This window comes from Sminthopsis crassicaudata, chromosome 1 (assembly GCF_048593235.1).
Source record: "Sminthopsis crassicaudata isolate SCR6 chromosome 1, ASM4859323v1, whole genome shotgun sequence".
NCBI lineage: Eukaryota > Metazoa > Chordata > Mammalia > Dasyuromorphia > Dasyuridae > Sminthopsis > Sminthopsis crassicaudata.
The window spans coordinates 260,436,941-260,459,069 of NC_133617.1; the positions used below are offsets into that span (position 1 = coordinate 260,436,941).

Here is a 22,129-nt window from a genome sequence, read left to right on the forward strand (position 1 = left end):
TATGAGTTTCTCCTGAAGTGGCCAATTTATGTAACCATCCATCACAGGCACACCAGAGGGTAGCACCCAAAGTTGAAGCAATACTAGAGCTATAGTAGATTTTGTGCCCTTAGGGAAGAAGCCAAGAGACCCGTGGTGTAGCTTCTTTTCCTTTCATTTTGAGATTTTATTTAGGCTTATCTTGAACAGTTGTTATGGAATTTCTTCTATAAGCTTAATTCTCTTAAATAAAGGACTTCCTTTTTCATTGATTTATTGAGTATTATCTTTAAAAGCTTGATTGGAGGGAGGTGACTTTAAAGGATTACTCATTTCAAAAATTATAATCTGCAGTTTGCATTTGAGATGCCATATGACATGGAAAAGAGGGGTGGTTTCTGAGCTAAGGTTTAGATTTTTTTTAAATGAATGAACCTGTAACTCTCCAAAGTAGTTCCCAAACTTGAATTAGACTCACTTAGATTGCTACTAGCTGAATTAGTTGAGACATAGAGCCCTTGAGGGTCCTGGAGGACAAACCTCTCCCCCTTTGTCTGAATGTTGTGAAATGGTAGAAAGCTAGAAGGAACTAGAGGAAGTCTTTTTCATAATCAGAGAGCTCCAAATAGGCCTGTTTCTGATTGGGAGGATGAAGTGAGGAAAACACTGTTACCTGATGCTCCATAGTGCCTACTACTGTTATAGCAATTCTATCTATCCTTTGAAGCATGCTGAAATTAAATCTCTTTCATAACACTTCCCCTGGACACTCACATGGGAAATAGTCTCCTATTTGAATGTCTGTAAGATTATGTTTGCATCATTTTTGCTGAAATTAGGAATATTTTGTTTGCATGTATATCAATATTTTCCTAAGGAAGGGCGCTATGATATATATGCTTCCCTAGAGGCAAGGACTATTTATATCTTCCAAGGTGCCCTGAACAGTGCCTTGTATTATACATACCTAGTAAACTTTTAATGAAAGGGAAAAAGGAGGAAAAGAAGATGAGGAAATGAAAAAGCATATTTGTATTCAAAGTAATTTTTCAATATAATACTGTAAAATGTAAAAAAAAAAATCTCAGTCTCCACTTTTGGGAAATGGGTAATATATTTCAGGGTGTTATATTATGTTTAAGAATGTATTAGGAACATATGAAAAAAGATGAAGGTTTGAATAGAAGATGGTAAAAAAAAATCCAAAATACTATTTCTTTAGTGGGAGAAAAATATTAATAAAAAATCATAAGACAGTGAGCTATCAGTTAACTTTGCTGTGGTTTTTTTTTCCCCAAAAGAGGCCACTATTAATAATTTCTTGCTATTCTGAGCATGTATTTGTGCTGCTGCAGATCTCTGTACTTTGTCAGTATATGCTATTCCTTGGTGTGATGGCGGGAAATTGACAGAATGAGGCACAGGGATGGTTGTTGCTGCTTACAGTTGGCTTGCTCATTGTCTAGGTGGGGGCACTTACTCATGTATTTAGCTGAACGTTAAGATGTTCTCATGGTTATGAAATTGTTCTTTGGACTGAAAGTACCTTAGAGATGATCTCATCTGTTCTGTCTATCCCTACCCCCACCTGCCTTCCACCTGTGCTTTGCAGTAGGAAAGAGCCAAGTCATTTAACTCCCTTGAGCCTTGGTATACTCATTTGTAAGCTTAGGAATGGAACTAGATAATGTGTAAAGTTTCTTCCACTTCAGAATCCTGTATTTTCCCCAGGGAGGCAGTGTGGTGTAGTAGATAGAGCACTGGCCCTGTCATTAAACTTGTGTGATTTTGAACAAATTACTTAAACTCTCTGAGCCTCAGTTCCCTTTTTTGTAAAATGAAGATGTTTGGGCTAGACAGGTTCTGAGGCTCCTTTTAATTTTAGATTTATGTGATTTCACGATCCATTCTCTGACTTCTGATCTTCTCCTTTGGTCTCATTTTAGCACAGCTTTAAGGCATTTTGTACTGAAAAGATGGGGCATGTGAAGTAAATTCCTCAGTTGTGCAGGGGCACATAGGCAGATACACATACACACATAAGCGTGAATATATAATACCCACATGTTTCTACTCTCCTAAGCATACCCTAACATTAAGGCTGGGGACCATTTTTATATTCTTGCCTCAGTCACAAAATTAGCTAGTTACCATGCTGCTAGAAGCATCCTTTCATAGTCTAGCCTAGTTTTGAACCTCTAAGGTGGATATTTCCTAATCTTTCTCAGGCATTTATTTTGATATTTCCTATCTATCCAGGTTAGGGGGGAAGTCCCCAGGGGGCTTATGGATAAGCAAAATTCTTTTACAGGTAGGTGAAAGAATCTCAAGAAATGCTCGCCCATCTCCAGCATGCTGCAGGCTTTCCTGCACTCTTCCAAGGTTGTCGTCAATGCTGAAAATTCAGATTTATCAAGCACTTTGTTCACTTGCTTTGCTTCAGGAGAATTTTCCTACTCTAATGCTTTACCCTTGCAGATGACCTTCAGATCTGATGCAGGACTCACCTTGGCAATTCATCCCTGATCTTAAATTTAACAAATCTGTATTGGAAAATGAGAATGTCTAACATGTAAATAGACATGTGTGTTTTTATTTCTAGTGGCATAGATATCTATGGGTTAATGTATCTAAATATATATGCATAATATACACACATACATAAACAATGAAGATATTAGAAACCATGAGGATCACTTGAAGAATTGTGCACGTCTAGTCTTGAGAAAAGAAGCCGTGGGGGAACATGAAGGCAGGTGATGTAAGAGAAAACCACCTAACAATTTGAGCTCTCCAAAAGGGAACTGTGCTGCCTCAGGAGGTTTTTAAGTACAAACTAGTATCTACTTTTTTAAGGGATATCACAGAGGGAATTTCTATTTCTATATGGATGGAACTACATGACCTCTCAGATTTCTTCCAAATATAATACATTTATGCTCTAATATTATTGAATTCCTTTTTTATGGACCATTTCATTCCTTATCAGTAGCCTATATAGAACATATGTGTATACTCCAAAAATAGCCATTTACTCAGAATAAGTAAAAAATTTATTCTGGGCTGGTGATAAGGAATGGTGCCTAAAGGATGATCTGATAGAGTATTTTAAAAAACCATTAAATTGTCATCCTTGCAGAGACCTTAAAGCTTTCCCTTGAATTATAAGTGAGATAATTTGGCTCTCTGAAGTCTTCAAGGACATTGACTTAGAGAAAATCTAAGGGGAATGACAAGCTATAGAACCCTTGCTTCAAGAAGACTGGTGTTTGGGATAGTCTCCTGGCTCTCTAGTTTGCTTTTCTCAGTATTTTCCATCAATGGAGAATCGAGGGTATTTGCCTTTCAAGAAAAGGAAAAGAGAGGGAAGAGAAGGAGGACCCAGGAAACTATTTTAAATTTTCATCAGCCAACAAATATTTAGCTAGTACTTGGTCAGGGAAGGCTTCCATTGGATGTTAAAGGATGATTTGAATTCAGAGAATTGTACTCTAAAGAAGATGGGATTATAGCCAAGAGGGAATGAAACAAGCATTTATCCACACCTATTTTTATTCCAGACACTTTACAAATATCTCATTTGATCCTCATAACATCCCTGCAAAGAAGGTGCTATTTTTATCCACTTTTTACAGTTGAAGAAACTGAGGTGAATAGAGGTTTATGTGACTTACCCAGAGTCACACAGATAGTAAATTCAGATTTGAACTCTGGTTTTCCTAACTCTGGGCCAAGTATCACCTAATCGCCTACAATCAATGGCTTAATCCAAAGATTTGGAGGTCTGCATGAAAAAGGGATATCCTGGGGAAATATAAAGACCATTGTGCTTGCATTAGAGAGATCACTCTTTCTGGAGAAAAGAATGTAGAGGAATTAAATGTTGTCGATTGATTAAGTTAGAGATGTAGCTACTTTAAATATTAAACCAAAAAGATGCAAAGTAATTTTTACATCTTGTTTTTAAGCCATTGCTGTGACACAAACTTTACTTTCTACAATAAGCAATCTAACAATTGACTCATTTTGTTAGGTGTGATTTTCCAGGGCAGATAGTTTTACGGTGATGATCAGCATGCAAAATGAAATGTGTGGTCTTTCATGCAATAATACCATGAAAAGAAAATTAACATTTTCTCTTTCTTCTCCTCTTCTGTATTTGTCTTCTTTTCTTTCTCCTTTGTCTCTCTTTTCACCTTTTCTTCTTCCTTTTTTGATTTCTATGTTCTCAGGTGGCTTCCTTTTATGTCCCAGGGTATAATTCACTCAGAAATAGAACTTTATCCTCAAGGTAAGCATGGTAATGGGGACCCCCAAATCATGTTGTTATCATTAATCTCTTAAAAATACCATCCTATTCATCACTGAGTATCTGTTTGATAGAATATAACATTTTTATTCAATTTAACAAGAATTTCTTAAGTTCCAACTACTGGTACTGGGACATGAAAGGAATAATTCTTGTCTTTAAGAAGCTTAAATTGTGCTGGGGAAATATAACACGTATGATAAGTGAGCAACATATAAATATATGCCATGTTATTCACTTACATATATACAAATGCATATATGATTCTTTTCCAAAAAAATTATACTCACATATACATACATACATACATATACACACAAATGCATTTTTATTGTTTAGTCATTTTCAATAGTGCCCAACTTTTTGTGACCCTATTTGTTTTTTTCTTGGAAAAGATGCGGGAAAGGGTTGTCAGCTCCTTTTCTAGCTCATTTTACAGATAAGGAAACTGAGGTAAATAGGGTAAGTGACTTGTCTAGAGCGGGATAGCTGGTAAGTATGTGAGACCAGATTAGAACTCAGGTCTTCTTGGCTCAAGGTCTGGCACTCGGGCCACCATACTACCTAGCTGCCCATACACACATAGATACATATATACATGTATAAACACATACTTATACAACACAGTGCACATGAGCAGATGCATATACATGTGTACACTTATATATACACCTATTAATAAATATATACACACATATGCACTCACACATACATACTATAGATATATTATTCACTTATCAACTTATAGGCTATATTTCCCCAGCAATATTTAAACTTCTTAAGGGCAACAATTATTCCCTTTATGTTCTTTCATGCCACAGTGTCAGTGGCTACATATGTATACACATATCTATATATGAGTGTGTATATAAATATACATATCCACATGTTTGCAACTATAACATTTTTGGAGAAAAATCACTTAGAGTTGGAACACTAAGGACCTCATGTAGGAGGTAGCATTTGAGCTGAATATTTGAATGGAGCTGGGGGTTCTTGTGTGAGGTTATTCCTAAAGAGAAGTGATTTTTTATAAATCAAGGGTGGGGAGCATGGGATTCATAATGTTATATTTTTTTATATTTTACATGTCTTTTAATCTATGTTCCCTTATTCCCCTCCCCTTGCTTCACAATTCTCAAGTAAGCCAAGCTTATAATAATAATGTCATATAAATGCATCCCTACTTAAAAACAAAAACAAAAACAAAAACAAAAAAACCAAAAAATCCTCAATAGATTTTCCCATTTTTCACAAGCAAATACCTTATTGTCTCCTATCCACTTGGAAAAAAATAACAGAGTTTTCCAGGGGAGATGGAGTAGAGGTTATGAAAGATTCAGCCCTTCCTGCAGATGCTTACAGGAATTGTAAGAGATAGTGTTTGATAGTCACAAAGTTCTATTTTCATGGGGTAAAATGACCAAATTTAAAACTCTGTAGCCGTTAAAGAGTTAAACTCATATTCTTTTTGCCCTTCCTTCTTATAATGTCATCAGACAGATCTATTATTAACTGCACTTCACTTTTATGTTTGCAGAAATGCAAATAAACCATCAGCCTAAAATGCAAGAGGAAGCAAACGGTAAATGTTGTTGCTGCTTTTCGTCTTCTAATCATCTGAAAGAGTCTATTTCTGTTCCAAGATTACCTGCCTTGCACATTTTTCTAGTCTATTCTTATTCATTTTAAAAATATTGATTGAAAATATTTAAAATGAAAATAGCAATGAGCATTAAACTGCATTTTTGATGGAGAAAGAAAATTACTTAAACATTTTGTTTTCCTATAGATGCTTTTCCTTATTTCTTTTCCCACTTCTGCATTTTTAAATAGCTAGGGAAATGATAATTTGTCTAATAATTAATTTCTATGAATTTATCTTGATTTTACTTCTTTTGACCAGACATGCATATTAGCTTCATAGCCCTCTGTTTAAGGCCATTGATGACTAGTTTTTTTTTTCCTATGTATTTCACTTTTCAAGTCAGCATAAATTGGTTTTTAATTAATTTTTCCATTTTGATATTAATATTGATTTGAATAATATGCATAAGTATCTTACTTAACAAACTTGCTGTCTTAAGTACTTTCAAGTTGAACAATAATTTGGAAATCACCAGAAGAAAGTAACTAATTATCTATTTGTAATTTCCTGTAGCATTCTGGATCTGCAATGAGACTCAGTTACTTCATTTCAATTTCTATCCCCAATGACAAATAACTAGTTGTGTCATTTGTATTTAATTATATTATAAATTAAGTTCCAGACAGCATTGTATTGTTATATATTTTGTTTTTAATAACAGAAAAGGGGAGGGGAGCCACTTCTTTAATTATTGTAGAATATCAAGTCAGGTTTCAGATTTCAGATTTTTTCATATGAGCATAAACTATGTAAATGCTGTTATTCTACAAAGTCCAGTTATGCTTGTAAAGAAAGAGACTTAAAAAGTGTAGTTTTCATACCATCCAGAAGATAATCTGTGGTTTATATTAACTTTTATAAAATGCTCTAAGGTGCTGGAATTATATTGTCAACTGGAAAAAAAAAGTTTCTTAATTATCAAACATGGAAAACATATGTGAACAGCATCAGCAAGTGGAGTTGAGATGCACAGATTTGAAAAATAATTCTTGAAGAAAGATTTGAAAAGAGCATAATATTGTTGATGACACTGAATGTAATAAAATAAAAGTTGTTTATTTAGGATTTTACTCACTCTATGTCAGAACTAATTGTTGTGACAAACTATTCCGCAAAATATATTTTCCAATGAACAGCATCTAGAATTGTGCCAAATAAAATTAAAATAAGTGGACATTTCATCCTTCTTTGGGATATAAATCCACCAAATAACAGGAAAACATGAAATTATTAGCTTTTTAATAATTCTGTGAGTAAACTATTTCAGTAAGAAAGGGATATTGGATAGTATTGGGATAATCTGGTATTTTTTTCCTAATCTGCCCTTGACTATTCAGTTTTTATTTCAGTCCAGAGTAATAATAATTTTTCAATTTTTGAAAACTGAAAAGGAAGATTCTAACAACTTTTTTTTTTCTATGTTGATGATGCATTCCAGTATATCTTAATCCTTACAATTAGGAAATCTTTAGAAGCTAATTCAAAAACCTCTTTCAGAAAACCCTTTAAATGTGTTCCCTTTTGTCCTATTTTCAGTAGGCAATAGAATAGCTGCTTCTGCTGCTCGTTATGTTTTGACTATTAAAAGCTTTTTCTATCATCTTTATCAGCAAAATAAACTGACTTCCTTTTGTTTTATACTCCTTGGAGCATCTCCAACTTTTCTAGATCTTCCTGGAATTAGTTCCCAAGACAAATACAGTAATGTAATAAAGATCTAAGTAGAGAGAAAAGATTAGCCAATAGTATCCAAACATTCTGCTAGTGATTGTATGTATTTAAGTTTATACTAATACCCAGGCACATTGGGTCAGTCACACATTTTGAATGTCTACTAAACACAAAATTATCATGATAGTTTTGGCATAATATATGTATATATCTAAAGTAATTACTTTAAATTTTACTTCTACTCCTGATTCAGAAAATAAGAACCTTGATCTATTTTAGCATAACCATTAAAAGGCTATCTATTTTAATAGATTATTAGAATGATTTATTATCCAAAGCAGCAGTTTGAATATACTATAGTACAGCCATACATATTCTTGAGGATCTGGTAAAAATTTTGAGGTCAGAAACTTTAGATTATATTTTAAAAAATTATATATATAAAATAACATACACTTCAGATTTCCATCCTTGGTGGATAATATGAATACCTGAAAGATTTGTGATTTTGTCAATATGGATAACTTCCTGAATCGACAGTGTTTGCATCCATTTAAGAGTTAGTAGATAAGATCTAAAGGGTTGTCTGAAGCATAATAAGTATTTTCCCAGATTCATATAGTAATTGAATGTCTCAGGTAGGCTTTGAGTCTAGATCTTTTCAGTTCCTAGTTCATCTCATTGCTGTATTTGAACATTGTATGTTGTTTATTGTTACCTCTGTCTACTACCCCATACATACCATCTCTATTATGTAAAGTCAATGTGTGTTTAGAAATTACAGCAAAAATTACAAGTAGTTGAAATTAAGCAAAATTTAGAAAGGTAAAATTTGCTTCATATTTTATCATGAATGCAAAAAAGTACTTATAAAATTCAAGTCAACAAAGATTTGATCACAAAAAAAATTAATTTGGTAGAACAAAATTTAGGCTTAAAGGCTTTCCTCTAAGGTATTTCCTATTTATATTTAAAAAGCATATACGATTCCTTCATAGAAATAATAATAAAAATAAGTTTTTCTGAAATTCTCTGATAATTAATACTCTAAATAAGGTATAAAACAGGGAGACATACATAATGTTTACCACAGCTTCCATGGAGGGCAGAATCTAAATGGAAGAGGGATTCTCTATATATGACGATGATGAAGGCCTCTCCAGATGTTCCTGTTTGCAGTTGATATTGTAATAATTGCATCAAGCCTTGGCACACATAGGAGCTTCCGAAATGAGATTCATAATTATTCTGGGATCTGCCTCACTATTCCAAAAATGCAAAACTAAATGGCTGAAGTTGCTGGTTCCACACACTGATATGGGAAGAGAATTGAGGCAAAGAGACTAACCAGAAAGCTATTACAATTGTTAGATGGAAGGGGCAGATCCATGGCAGAGAGCAGACACAACTTTCTGTGACCTTCCCTGACCTTCTCAAACCAACAGCAAATTAAGCTTCTAAATTGGTCTTAGAGTCAAAGAACCCACAAATATTTGGAGTACAACACATTCCCATAAGAAGATACCTTGGAAGAACTTCAGAACAGATCTGTTTCAAATGGTCAGGGGCACAGTCTGCCTAGCCCAGACCACAGCAGAGGGAAACCAGGGCAAGTAGCTGGTGTGGGGAGTCAGAGCATTGCAGCTTCTATACAGCTGGGAATCTTCTTTGAGCCTCTTAGGTTACTCTGTCCTGGTTGCAAGCCAGTGGTTTGGCAGATTTGCTACAAAAGGCAAATTGTAAATCACTGAGCCTCTGAAGAAGGTAGAATCTAGCTGCAATTACCCAGCACTGAAAGTCAATCAGCTGAACGGTCCCAAGGCAAACTAAAGCAGCTGTCATTCCTTTTCCTTAAGAGCAGAGCTCAACCCTTAAAAAATTGATGAACAAAAAAAAACTTTCACCATAGACAACTTTTATGGCAAGAGAGAAGAACAGACCTTAAATCCTGAGACTCCTAAAAGCAAATCAACTCCACATGAAACCCCAAAGGGAGATATGAGCTGATCCAAATTTCACAAGGCTTTCTTGGAAGATTGCATAAAAGATTTTGAAAGAATTAGAAGAAAAATGGGTAAATGAAATAAGATCATTGCCAGAAAGGATGGGGAAAACATATAACGCCTTACAAAATAGATATGAAGAAGATGCCAATTCATTGAAAAAGAAAATTTGTGAAATGGAAAACAATGCAATGAATAAAATAATTCAATTGGTCAAATACAAAAGGAGCTAAAAATGGTAACTGAAGAAAATAATACACTAAAAATTAGATTGAACAAATGGAAGTGAATGACTCAATAAGACTTCAAAAATCAGTCAAGCACCTTCCCCCCAAAAAAAAGAAAAAATAGAAATATGAAATACCTCCTAGAAAAAACAAGTGACATGGAAAATAGATCTAGGAGAGACAATCTAAGGATTATTGGTCTTCCTGAAAGCCATGATGAAAAAAAGAATATAGACATTATCTTACAGGAAATCATAAAGGAAAACAGCCCTGATGTCTTAGAATCATAAGGTAAAATTGGCATTGAAAGAATCCACCAATCACTTCCTGAAAGAGATGCCAAAATTAACACCCCAAGGAATATCGTGGCTAAATTTCAGAATTATTTCATCAAGGAAAAGATATTGCAAGCAGCCAGAAAAAAAAAAATTAAATACTAGGGAACCACAATTAGGATTACCCAAGACCTAGAAGCTTCCACCTTAAAGAACTAAAGGACCTGAAATCTGATATTCTGAAAGTCCAAGGAACTTGGATTACAGCCAAAAATGAACTATCCTGCTAAAATGAGCATTATCTTTCAGGGAAGAGGATGGACATTGAATGATATAGGTGAATTTCACCTATTTATAATAAAAACACCAGAATTGAACAAAAATCTTGATCTCAAAACACAGAACTCAACAGAAGCATAAAAAAGGAAAGAATTCTTTGAGAACTATATTTCAATTATAGGTATACTTAAAGAGTGCAGGTAATATGTCATTTGATTTTATTATAATATGAAAAAGAACCTAGAGGTGGAAAGGGGATTGTATTGGAAAAAGAAGAAAAGGGAGGTGAAATAAGGGAAATTACATCTCACAAAGAGGCAAAGAAGACCTATTATAATTGAGGTAAAGAAGGGAGGGGATGAACATTGTGGAAATCTTACTCTCATCAGATTTGATTCAAAGAGAGAATATCAGACATATTTGTTTTTGCCGAGAAACTTCTCTTATCTTATAGCAAAGTAGGATGGGACAGGGGAAAAGGAAAAGTGTAGGCTAATAGAAGGGAAAACAGAAGTATTAGGGGAAAGATGTAAAAAAAGGGGGAGGAACTCTAAAGGGGGAAGGCTATTTGAGGGAGGTGGTCATCAGAAGCAAAATACTGGGGAGGAGGAAAAGGAGAAAGGAAAGAGAAAAGCGTAACAGGGCAAATAACATGACAGGAAATACAGAATTAATTATTTTAACTATGAATGTGAATAGAATGAACTCTCCCTTAAAACAAAACAAATAGCAGACTGGATTATAAGCCAGAGTTACACAATATGTTGTTTATAAGAAACACATTTAAAGCAGAGCGATACATATAGAGGGAAGATAAAGGGCTGGAGCAGAATCTACTCTACTAAAAAAAAAAATAAAAAAAAAAAAAAAGCAGGAGTAACAACCCTGATCTCAGATCAAGTAAAAGCAAAGATGGATCTAATTAAAAGAGAAAAGGAAGGAAACCATATTTTATTAAAGGGTACCACAGAAAATGAAGCAATATCAATACTAAACATATATCCACCAAGTGGTATAGCATCCAAATCCCTACAGAAGAAATTAGAGAGATGCAAGAAGAAATAGACAGCAAAACTATACTAGTGGGGGATCTCAACCTGGCTCTCAGAACTAGATAAATTGAACAAACAAGAAAGAAGTTACAGATGGAAAAAGAAATTTAGAAAATTTAAGTATGATAGATCTTTAGAGAAAATTAAATGGAGATAGAAAGAAGTTTACTTTTTTCTTGGTGGTTCATGGAACCTATACAAATGTATTGGGGCACAAAGCCCTCAAAATCAAATGCAGAAAGGTAGAAATAGAAAATGCATTTTTTTCAGATCATTATGCAATAAAAATGACATGCAATATAAGGCCAGAAAATTGATAAGGCCAAAAATTAATTGGAAATTAAATAATCTAATCCTAAAGAATGAATGGGTGAAACAACAAATCATAGACGCAATCAACAACTTCACCCAAGAGAATGGCAATAATAAGACAACATACCAAAATTTGTGGGATGCAGCCAAAGCATTTATGAGGGGAAATTTTATATCTCTAGATGCTTATTTGCATAAAATAGAGAAAGAGAAGATCAATAAATTAGGCTCACAACTAAAAAAACTAGAAAAAGAACAAATTAAAAACCCTCAATTAAATACCAAATTTGAAATTCTGAAAATAAAAAGGGGAGATTAATAAAACTGAAAATAAAAAAAAAAAACTGTTGAATTAATAAATAAAATTAAGAGTTGGTTTTATGAAAAAAAACACAAAATAGATAAACTGTTAATTGGATTAGAAAAATGAAAGTAGAAAATCAAATTGTTAGTCTCAGAAATGAAAATGGAGAACATTCCATCAATGAAGAGGAAATTAGAGCAATAATTAGGAATTATTTTGCCCAATGATATACCTGTAAATTTGGTAATCTAAATGAAATGGAGGAATATCTATAAAAAATATAGATTTCCCAGTTTAACAGAAGAGGAAATAAATTATTTAAATAGTCCCATTTTAGAAAAAAGAAATAGAGCAAGCTATTAATTAACTTCCTAAGAAAAAATCTCAAGCCAGATGGATTCATATGTGAATTCTACCAAACATTTAAAGAACAATTAATTTCAATACTATTCCAATACAATTTGAAAAAATAGGGAAAGAATGAATCCTACCAAATTCCTTTTATGACACAGATATGGTGCTTATAGCTAAACCAGGTAGAATGAAAACAGAGAAAGAAAATTATAGACCAATTTCCCTAATGAATATTAATATAAAATCTTAAATAAAATATTAGCAATGAGATTACAGAAAGAAATCCCCAGGATAATATACTGTGACCAAATAAGATTTATACCAGGAATACAGGGCTGGTTCAGTATTAGGAAAACTATTAGCAAAATCAACTAAATCAATAACCAAACTAACAAAAATCATATGATTATCTCAATAGATGCCGGAAAAGCACCCATTCTTATTAAAAACACTAGCACATATAGGCATAAATGGACTTTTCCCTTAAAATGATCAGTAGTATCTATTTAAAACTATCAGCAAGCATTATATGCAATGGGGACAAACTAGAACCATTCCCAATAAGATCAAGAGTGAAACAAGGTTGCCCACTATCACCATTACTATTCAATATTGTATTAGAAATGTTAGCTTTGGCAATAAGAGAAGAAAAAGAGATTAAAGGAATTAAAGTAGGTAATTAGGAAACCAAATTATCACTCTTTGCAGATATGATGGTGTACTTAGAGAACTCTAGAGAATCAACTAAGAAACTACTAGAAACAATTTTAGTTCAACAACATTACAGGATACAAAATAAATCCATATAAATCATCAGCATTTTTATATATTGCCAACAAAGTCCAGCAGCAAGAGATACAAAAAAGAAATTCCAATCAAAATAACTGTCGATAGTATAACATATTTAGTATTCTATTTGCCAAGGGAAAGTCAGGGACTATATGAGCACAGCTAAAAAAACCACTTACCACACAAATAAAGTTATATCTAATCAGCTGGAGAAAGATCAAGTGCTCATGGGTAGGCCAAGTGAATATAATAAAAAATTACAATGCTATATAAATTGATCTACTTATTTAGTGCCATGCCAACCAAACTCCCCCAAAATTAGTTTTACAGACCTAGAAAAAATAACATAGTTCATCTGGAAGAACAAAAGGTCAAGAATTTCAAGGGAATTAATGAAAAAAAATGCCAGTGAAGGCGGCCTAGCTGGGCCAGATCTAAAACTGTATTATAAAGCAGTGGTCATCAAAACCATTTGATACTGTCTAAGAAATAGAGTAGTTGATCAGTAAAATAGGTTAGGACCACAGGACAAAATAATCAATAACCATAACAATCTAGTGTTTGGCAAACAAAAAGACCTTAGCTTTTGGAATAAGAACTCACTATTTGATAAAAACTGATGGGAAAATTGGAAGCTAGTATGGAAGAAACTAAGCATTGACCCATACCTAACACCACATACAAAGATCTAAATGGGTTCATGATTTAGACATATGTTATAGTATATCCTAGGTACAATATATATGTGCAGAACCGAATTTTGTTGTTGTTGTTGCAAAGGAAGAATTGGATTTGGAAGGTAAAAAATAACCTGAGGAGAAAAACAAAAAAATACTAACAGTTTACACTCATTTCCCAGTGTTCCTTCTCTGGGTGTAGATGATTCTGTCCATCATTGATCAATTGGAATTGGATTAGGTCTTCTCTATGTTGAAGATATCCACTTCCATCAGAATACATCCTCATACAGTATCATTGTTGAAGTGTATAATGATCTCCTAGTTATGTTTGTTTCATTCAGCATCAGTTGATGTAAGTCTCTCCAAGCCTATCTGTATTCCTCCTGTTGTTCATTTCTTACAGAAAATAATATTCCATAACATTCATATACCATAATTTACCCAGCCATTCTCCAATTAATGGGCATCTGTTCATTTTCCAGTTTCTAGCCACTATGAAAAGGGCTGCCACAAACATTTTGGCACACACAGGCCCCTTTCCCTTCTTTAGTATTTCCTTGGGATATAAGCCCAGTAGTAGCACTGCTGGATCAAAGTGTATGCACAGTTTGATAACTTTTTGGGCATAATTCCAGATTGCTCTCCAGAATTGTTGGATTCTTTCACAATTCCACCAACAATGCCTCAGTTTCCCAGTTTTCCCGCATCCCCTCCAACATTCATCATTATTTGTTCCTGTCATCTTAGCCAATCTGACAGGTGTGTAGTGGTATCTCAGAGTTGTCTTAATTTGCATTTTTCTGATCAATAGTGATTTGGAATACTCTTTCATATGAGTGGAAATAGTTTCAATTTCATCATCTGAAAATTGTTCATATCCTTTGACCATTTATCAATTGGAGAATGGTTTGATTTCTTATAGAGTCAATTCTCTGTATATTTTGGAGATGAGGCCTTTATCAGAACCTTTAACTGTAAAAATGTTTCCCCAATTTGTTGCTTCCCTTCTAATCTTGTTTTCATTAGTTTTGTTTGTGCAAAAGATTTTAATTTGATGTAATAAAATTTTTCTATTTTGTGATCAATAATGATCTCTGGTTCTCCTTTGGACACAAATTCCTTCCATCTCCACAAGCCTAAGAGGTAAACTATCCTATGTTCCTCTAATTTATTTATGATCTCATTATTTATGCCTAAATCTAGGACCCATTTTGATCTTATCTTAGTATGTGGTGTTAAGTGTGGGTCCATGCCTAGTTTCTGCCATACTAATTTCCAGTTTTCCCAGCAGTTTTTGTCAAATAATGAATTCTTATGCTAAAAGTTGGGATCTTTGGGTTTGTCAAACACTAGATTGCTATTTTTCTTCATTATCTTGCCTTGTGAACCTAACCTATTCCACTGATCAACTAGTCTATTTCTTAGCCAATACCAGATGGTTTTGGTGCCTGCTGCTTTATAATATAGTTCTAGATCAGGTACAGCTAGGCCACCTTCATTTGATTTTTTTTTTTTTCATTACTTCCCTTGAAATTCTCGACCTTTTGTTCTTCCACATGAATTTTGTGGTTATTTTTTACTAGGTCATTAAAATAGTTTCTTGGGAGTCTGATTGGAATAGCACTAAATAAATAGATTAGTTTAGGGATTATTGTCATCTTAATTATATTCGCTCAGCCTATACAAGAGCACTCAATGTCTTTCCAATTATTTAGATCTGACGTTATTTTTGTGGCAAGTGTTTTGTAATTTTGCTCATATAATTCCTGACTTTCCTTTGATAGATATATTCCCAAATATTTTATACTATTGACAGTTATTTTGAATGGAATTTCTCTTTGTATCTCTTGCTGTTGGATTGTGTTGGTAACGCATAAAAATGCTGAGGCTTTATGTGGATTTATTTTGTATCCTGCAACTTTGCTAAAGTTCTGAATTATTTCTAATAGATTTTTAGCAGAGTTTTTGGGGTTCTCTAAGTATACCATCATGTCATCTGCAAAGAGTGATAGTTTGATTTCTTCATTACCTACTCTAATTCCTTGAATCTCTTTCTTGCCTCTTATTGCCGCGGCTAGCATTTCTAGTACAATGTTGAATAGTAATGGTGATAGTGGGCAACCTTGTTTCACTCCTGATCTTACTGGGAAAGGTTCCAGTTTATCACCATTACATATGATGTTTACTGACAGTTTTAAATATATGCTCCTTATTATTTTAAGGAATAGTCCATTTATTCCTATACTCTCAAGTGGTTTTAGTAGGAATGGATGTTGTATTTTATCAAATGCTTTTTCTGCATTTATTGAGATGATCATATGTTTTTTGTTAATTTGGTTTTTGATATAGTCAATTATGCTAATAGTTTTCCTAATATTGAGCCAGCCCTGCATTCCTGGTATAAATCCTACTTGGTCATAGTGTATTATCCTGGAGATGATTTGCTGTAGTCTTTTTGCTAATATTTTACTTAATATTTTAGCATCAATATTCATTAGGGAGATTGGTCTATAATTTTCTTTCTCAGTTTTCAGTCTACCTGGTTTAGGTATCAGTACCATGTCTGTGTCATAAAAGGAATGTGGTCGGACTCCTTCAATCCCTATTTTTTCAAATAGTTTATATAGCATTGGAGTTAGTTGTTCTTTAAATGTTTGATAGAATTCACATGTGAATCCATCTGGTCCTGGGGATTTTTTCTTAGGGAATTGGTTAATAGCTTGTTCTATTTCTTTTTCTGAAATGGTACTATTTGGACTATTTACTTCTTCTTCTATTAATCTGGGCAAGCTATAGTTTTGAAGGTATTCTTCCATTTCATTTAAGTTATCGAATTTATTGGCATAAAATTGAGCAAAGTAGCTCCTAACTATTGTTCAAATTTCCTCTTCATTAGTGATGAGTTCTCCCTTTTCATTTTCAAGAATAACAATTTGCTTTTGCTACTTTTAAAAATCAGATTTACTAAGGTTTTGTCTATTTTGTTAGGTTTTTCATACAACCAACTCTTAGTTTTATTAAATAATTAAATAGTTTTTTTTTCTTTCAATTTTATTAATCTCACGTTTTATTTTTAGAATTTCAAATTTCGTGTTTGTCTGGGGTTTTTTAATTTGTCCCTTTTCTAGCAATTTTAGTTGTAAGCCCAATTAGTTGACCCTCTCTTTCTCTAGTTTATGCAAGTAGGCCTCTAGAGATATAAAACTTGCCCTTATTACTGCTTTGGCTGTATCACACATTTTGGTATGATGTCTCATTATTGTCATTTTTTTGGGTGAAGTTATTAATTATGTCTATGATTTGCTGTTTCACCCAATCATTCTTTAGTATAAGATTATTTAGTTTCCAACAATTTTTTGGTCTATTTTCCCCTGGCTTTTTATTGAATGTAATTTTCATTGCATTGTGGTCTGAAAAGGATGCATTTACTATTTCTGCCTTACTGCATTTGATTTTGAGGTTTTTATGTCTTAGTATATGATCAATTTTTGTAGAGGTTCCATGAACTGCTGAGAAGAAAGTGTACTCTTTTCTGTCTCCATTTAGCTTTTGTCAAAGATTTATCATATCAAATTTTCTAGTATTCTATTTACTTCTTTGACTTCTTTCTTATTTATTTTGTGGTTTGATTTATCTAATTCTGAGAGTGCAAGGTTGAGATCTCCCACTATTATAATTTTGCTGTCTATTTCTTTTTGCAGCTCTCCTAATTTCTCTTTTAAGAATTTAGATGCTGTACCACTTGGTGTGTATATGTTTAATATTGATACTGCTTCATTATGTATGCTACCCTTTAGCAGGAAATAATGTCCTTCCTTATCTCTTTTAATTAGATCAATTTTTGTTTTTGCTTGATCTGAGGTGAGGATGGCAACCCCTGCTTTTTTGGCTTCATCTGAAGCATAGTAGATTCTGCTCCACCCTTTTACTTTTATTTTGAATGCATCACTCTGTTTCAGGTGTGTTTCCTGTAAACAACATATAGTAGGATTCTGGCTTTTAATCCAGTCTGGTAACTGCTTCCTCTTTATGAAGGAGTTTATCCCATTCACATTTATGGTTAGAATGACTAATTCTATATTGCTGGCCATTCTGTTAACCCTTGCTTATGCTTTTCTCCTTTCCTTCCCTCTTACCTCCCTACCCAGTATTAAACTTGTGAACACCACTTGCTTTTCACAGCCCTCCCTTTTTAGTATCCCTCCCCCACCTTAAAGTTCCTCTTCTGAGTTTACCCCTTTTTCTCACAATTTCTGTATTCCCTTCCTCTTAGCTTACTCCTTCCCACCCACTTTTCAATGAAGTGGAAGAAGTTTCACCATAAATCGAATATGTCAATTGATACACACTATGTTCATCCCCTCCTTTATTTCTCTCAGATATAATAGGTTACCTTTGTCTCTTCATGAGATGTCGTACCATCACTTTATCCTTTTTTATGATATAATTTCCTTTCCACCTCTAGTTTCTAGGAAAAATTATACATGTGTTCTTTACATATCTTTATGGCAGTAATATAGTTCTCAAGATTTCTTTTTACCTTTTTAGAAATCTCTTGAGTTCTGTATTTGAAGATCAAACATTTTGTGTAGGTCTGGTTTTTTCATCAAGAATAGATGGAATTCATTTATTTCGTTAAATATCCATCTTCTTCCCTGTAAAACAATGCTAATTTTTGCTGGATAAGTTATTCTTGGCTGCATACCAAGTTCCTTAGCCTTTTGGAATATCATATTCCAGGCCCTTCGTTCTTTTAATGTGGACGCTGCTAGATCCTGGGTTATTCTTATTGTGGCTCCTCCATATCTGAATTTGTTTTTTCTAGCAGTTTCCAGTATTTTTTCCTGTGTCTGATGGTTCTTGAACTTGGCTACTGTATTTCTTGGCGTTTTGATTTTAGGGTCCCTTTCAGTAGGTAATTGATGAATTTTTTCATTGTCGATTTTACCCTCTGTTTCCAAAACATCTGGGCAGTTCTCCTTGATAATTTCCTGGAAAATAGTGTCCAGCCTCTTTTTTTCCCTCACATTTTTCAGGGAGTTCAATTATTCTCAAATTGTGTCTCCTGGATCTGTTTTCCAGGTCTGTTATCTTTCCAATATGGTACTTGACATTCTTTTCAATTGTTTCGTTTTTCTGGTTTTGCTTGACTACTTCTTGGTTTCTCCTTGAGTCATTCATTTCTACTTGTTCAAGTCTAATTTTCAATGATGTACTTTCTTCACTCATTTTTTTTTTATATCTTTTTGTAATTGTCCAATTGGGTGTTTAAGTGAGGTTTTTCTTCTATGGAATTTTTTTCCATTTCATCCATTTTATTTTTTAGAGAGCTGTTTTCTTTTTCCAACTCACTAATTTTATTTCTCAATAATTTGTTTTCTTTATCCACTCTGTCTTTAAATGCCTGAGATGACTTCTCCAGACTCTCTTGCCAAGCTTCCCTTTCCTCAATGATTTGATCTCTTTATCCACTCTGGATAATTTCTCCAGGCTCTCTTGCCAAGCTTCCCTTTCCTTTTCCCATTTCTCTTCTAGCTCTCTTGTGAGAGCCTTTTTGATTTCCTCTGTGAGTTTCTTTTGTATTGAGGAGCAGCTCATATCCTTCTTAGGGGATTCCTCTGGAGACAGTCTGCTTTTAGTCTCCTCCATATTTGAAGTCTGCTCTCTCTCCATACAGAAGCTATCAATGGTTAGAGCCCTTTTAAATTTTTTGTTCATTTTGTCATAGAGGGATTTGAAGAAAACAAATTGACAAGAGAAACAATTGGTCTGTTTCTGGAGGGGATGGGGCTGGATGGTGTTACCTAGCTTCCTCTACAGACTGTGGGAGACAGCAGCAAGGCACTAACGGGACAGCGATGGCTGTGTTGTGTCTGGACTCTGAGGCACTAAGAACACACTGAATCACTTCAGGTGGGGGTGGGGATGGCCGGTCCCGAGAGAAGCTAGTTTTCTGGTGTTTTATTCTTTATCTCTGGTGTTTACACCTTTTCTGCTGCTCCTGGCTTGCTGCCAAGATGGAACATCCACACTGGGGTACAGAAACAGAAGAGATCCACCCCTCCCCCCTCTCGTCCGGGCTGTGTGAGCTGCCTGTCTCACTCTGGCTGCCTGCCCTCGGTTTGCACCCAGTCTATTCGACCCTCCCCGAGCAAACACAGACCTTCTCTGGCGAATTTCAAGGATGTCTTCTGTTGGTGATTATTTGTGGGTTTCTTTTCTGGTCAAGCATTAATTCTGAGGCTTGTCATGAAGTAAGTCCTGAGAGAAAATGCTGAGCTCAAGCAGATGTCTGCCTCTATGCAGCCATCTTGGCCAGAAGTCCCTGTACAAACAAAATTAATGCAGACAAGATCAAAAGGGAAGCAACAACATTTTTACGTTTAAGGATTCTGATAAAGATTTCATTTCTAAAACATATAAATAATTGACTCAAATTTGTAAGAATTCAAGCCATTCTCCAATTGATAAATGGTCAAAGGATAGGAACATACAATTTTTAGATGAAGAAATTAAAACCATTTTAATCATAAAAAGGTGCTCTGAGTCACTATTGATCAGAGAAATGCAAATTAAGACAAATCTGAGATACTACTACACATCTCTCAGATTGGCTAAGATGATAGGAAAAGATAATGACAAATGTTAGAGGGGATGTGGGGAAACTTGGACACTAATACATTGTTGGTGGAATTGTGAACAGATTCAACTGTTCTGGAGAACAATTTGAAGCTATGTTCAAAGTGTTATGGAACTGTGCATATCCTTTGACCCAGCAGTGCTTCTATTGGGGTTATATCCCAAAGAGATCTTAAAGGAGGGAAAGGGACCATGTGCAAAAATGTTGTGGCTGCTCTTTTTGTAGTTTCCACTGGGAAACTGAGTGGATGTCCATCAATTGGAGAATGGCTGAATAAACTATGGTAAGTGAATGTTATGGAATATTATTGTTCTCTAAGAAAAAATCAGAAGGATGCTCTTAGAAAGTCCTGGAGAGACTTCTAGAACTGATGCTAAGTGAAATGAGCAGAACTAGGAGATCATTGTACAAAGCAATATCAATATTATATGACAGTTAATTCTGATGAATGTGATTCTTTCCAACAATGAGATGATTGATACCAGTTCCAATGATCTTGTGCTCAAGAGAGCCATCTATATGCAGAGAGAGGACTGTGGGAACTGAATGTTGGTCACAACATAACAATTCTCTCTTTTTGTTGTTGTTCATTTACATTTTGTTTTCTTATCATTTATTTTCTTTTTTGATCTGATTTTTCTTGTTCAGCAAGAGAATTGTATAGATATGTTTAGACATATTGGATTTAACATATATTTTAACATGTATAACGTATTGGATTGCTTGCCATCTAGGGGAGGAGATAAGGAAGAGGGGGAAATCTGAAACACAAGGCTATGCAAGGGTCAATGCTGAAAAATTATCTTTACATATGTTTTGAAAATAAGCTTTTAAAAAATTAGCTAGATGGACATTCCACTCACATAGTCTTGTTATCAGTACAAATATCTTGGTAGACCCTGTACATGGACAGCTCTCCTTGCCTAGTATTGAACAGGAGGAAGAGAACAGAATGGAATGTATTTGTGAATTTGCATGACACTTCAAAGACTATAAGCTTTTCCTTGAAACCATTCCCTATTTTTTAAACCCAATAGTCCTCTGATGATCCCATATGTCTAAAATCATGATATTCCTTAGTCTCTCAGTATCAAACTTGGTCCCCCAAAGCAAAGTAGAAGTACAATAGATATAAATAAGCTGTAGCAAGTTAACAATGAAAAATGGAAAAAAAGTGAAGCTACATTAAAGATTTAACAAAAGTGATACATAGAAACAAAGTGGACCCATAATAGAGCATAAGTATAGAAGGGATATCCCACATGTTTCATTCATAGTGTCAACATAATGTTAAGAGACAAAAAAGAAAATACTAGACTGCTTATCTCTGGACTGCTTATCTCTGGAGGATTTCTGGAAGCACTCATGATAAGTCATGGATGAGTCGCAATTTTACCTATTTCAATGAAAAGAATGAATGATATGGACCAGCCAAAATTCTCTTTGGCTTAACATGCAAATGAATTTGACAAAGATCAAAAAGTCAGCTTAAGAGGCAATTTAATTTGTGCTCCACCCACTCAGTCTTCCTTCTTTCTTGTCGTTATTGTATATTTCTATCAACAGCACAGTCTGAAAGCTTTGGTACTATATTTTGTCCAGTAAGA

At 34.1% G+C, this 22,129-nt stretch overlaps 1 protein-coding gene across 3 annotated transcripts in view; it reads left to right on the plus strand.

The window, feature by feature from the left end:
* The window catches only part of LOC141549101 (lipoxygenase homology domain-containing protein 1-like), a 598,160-nt gene that overhangs the window by 272,641 nt on the left and 303,390 nt on the right, over positions 1-22,129 (plus strand). For all 3 annotated transcript variants that reach the window (XM_074278423.1, XM_074278432.1, XM_074278441.1), the window contains exons 24-25: positions 4,212-4,270; positions 5,829-5,873. In XM_074278423.1, the coding sequence (XP_074134524.1) occupies positions 4,212-4,270; positions 5,829-5,873 (104 nt within the window). The remainder of the gene's footprint in view (positions 1-4,211; positions 4,271-5,828; positions 5,874-22,129) is intronic.